The 1485-nt window shown below is 38.6% G+C and overlaps 1 protein-coding gene across 1 annotated transcript; it reads left to right on the top strand.

Moving 5' to 3' along the window:
* Window positions 1–398: 398 nt before the first annotated feature.
* LOC113331344 (glutamic acid-rich protein-like) lies at window positions 399–1001 on the top strand. Its single transcript, XM_026578060.1, has 2 exons — window positions 399–553; window positions 659–1001. The coding sequence occupies exons 1-2, from the start codon at window positions 399–401 to the stop codon at window positions 999–1001; spliced, it is 498 nt and encodes a 165-aa protein (XP_026433845.1).
* Window positions 1002–1485: the final 484 nt, after the last annotated feature.

Raw genomic sequence — 1485 nt, 5'->3', positions numbered from 1 at the left:
TTTATTTTTTTTTTATTTAACTCACGTAAAAAAGAATATATTTTTTTTAAAACGCACTTGAGTTTTTTTTATGAAAAATCAAATAGAAAAATTCGAGTAATTGTTAGAGATAGACAATTGTATTTCATGATTTTATGATGTGTGTTTGCGGCATAAAATCATGGAGCGTTCACATGGAAAGTTTATATGAACTGTTCATAGTTTTGTGAATAGTCAAGTGCTTTAAATGATGAGTTTTGCTCGGCTTTGCAGGTTTGAAAGGACGAGCAAGTTTTCGGAGTTTTACATTGTTATCACTAAGTTCGTGAAACTGTAAAAAGGTAAGAGTTAAGGATTACCGTTTTTGTTATGAATTCAATATTAGCATATCTGTAATTGTGCGCTTATGGTTCCAGATAATGGTGACTTCCAGCAGCAGTGATTATGATTATGATTATTCCTTTAGCTCTTCTGACGAGGATTCCAAGGTTCCAGAGACGAAGATTTTTGCAGCAGAATCTCGCGCCAAGATGGACCAATCATTGAAGAAGTCTAAGGAATCCATAAACGGCATGTCTCTTGATCAGCTGAAGACTACCCGTGATAGATTCTCGAAGAGGATAGCCGAGGATGAGATAGTAGATGAGTACCGGGAGAAGAGGCTTCAAATTTAGCGCAGACGGTTAGCCGCCAAGGAGAAGCTTCGCTGTCGTCGTGATGGTGTAGCCTCGGATTTAGAAGCTGAAGAAGAAGAACCCGTATGGGAGCCAAGGGAACGCAAAATTAAGCCAAACCGGCTTACCAGGAAGATTGAGCGATTAGTTGATGCTGATCTTGAAGCTGAACGCAAAAAAGAAGAGTACTGGGATGCACTGTACAACGATCCTGATGAGAGAGAGGACTTTGGTGACGATTCTAACAGTGATTCTGAGGAAGAGCTTGAAGAGGATTCCACAGAAGAGGATGATGGTGATGACGAGTCCGACGAATCCGACGATTACTCTTGCTCGCGAATTTTCTGAGATTATTTATTTTCTGTTGAAGTAGATATTGCTTTGACTGAGTAGTTTGACTATAGATATGTTGCGTCAGAGATCATTATTATTATTATTATTATTATTATTTTAATTTTTATTTTTTTTATTATAAGAGCCACTCAGGGCGTTTTATTAGCAAGACGACAGAGTGTATATTACAAGTCGATAGAAGGCAACCGAGCAACAAGATGGGCGCCAACACCTTTTTGAATAATAATACCTAGCCTATGGAACAAAGAATTGCCTATTTTGTAATTAACATCGTGACTAACTAGGCAGTTGCTCAACCTCTTAAGAAATAAAACTAAGTCATCTCCCAATTCTCCCATGGTAGAAAAAGCTAGTGCCTGGAAACCATAACCATGTGTCGTACACTTATGTAAGTATTTTGTACGCTTACGACTCACAGCAGCAATGATGGCATGGACCGGAGGAGTGTTACGAGTTCTGGAGGTAGTGAAAGGCGAAA

This window comes from Papaver somniferum, unplaced genomic scaffold, assembly GCF_003573695.1.
Source record: "Papaver somniferum cultivar HN1 unplaced genomic scaffold, ASM357369v1 unplaced-scaffold_125, whole genome shotgun sequence".
NCBI classification, from domain to species: Eukaryota; Viridiplantae; Streptophyta; class Magnoliopsida; order Ranunculales; family Papaveraceae; genus Papaver; species Papaver somniferum.
Note: the sequence above shows the minus strand (reverse complement) of the source record. Positions and strands in the feature narration are given on the sequence as shown.

What these genes read in the sequence shown, in the direction of transcription:
- LOC113331344 (XM_026578060.1), top strand. Translation starts at nt 399, where the DNA reads ATGGTGACTTCCAGCAGCAGTGATTATGATTATGATTATTCCTTTAGC. An exon ending in AAGGAATCCATAAACGGCAT is followed by an intron (nt 554 to 658) that starts GTCTCTTGATCA and finishes AATTTAGCGCAG; the next exon opens with ACGGTTAGCCGCCAAGGAGA.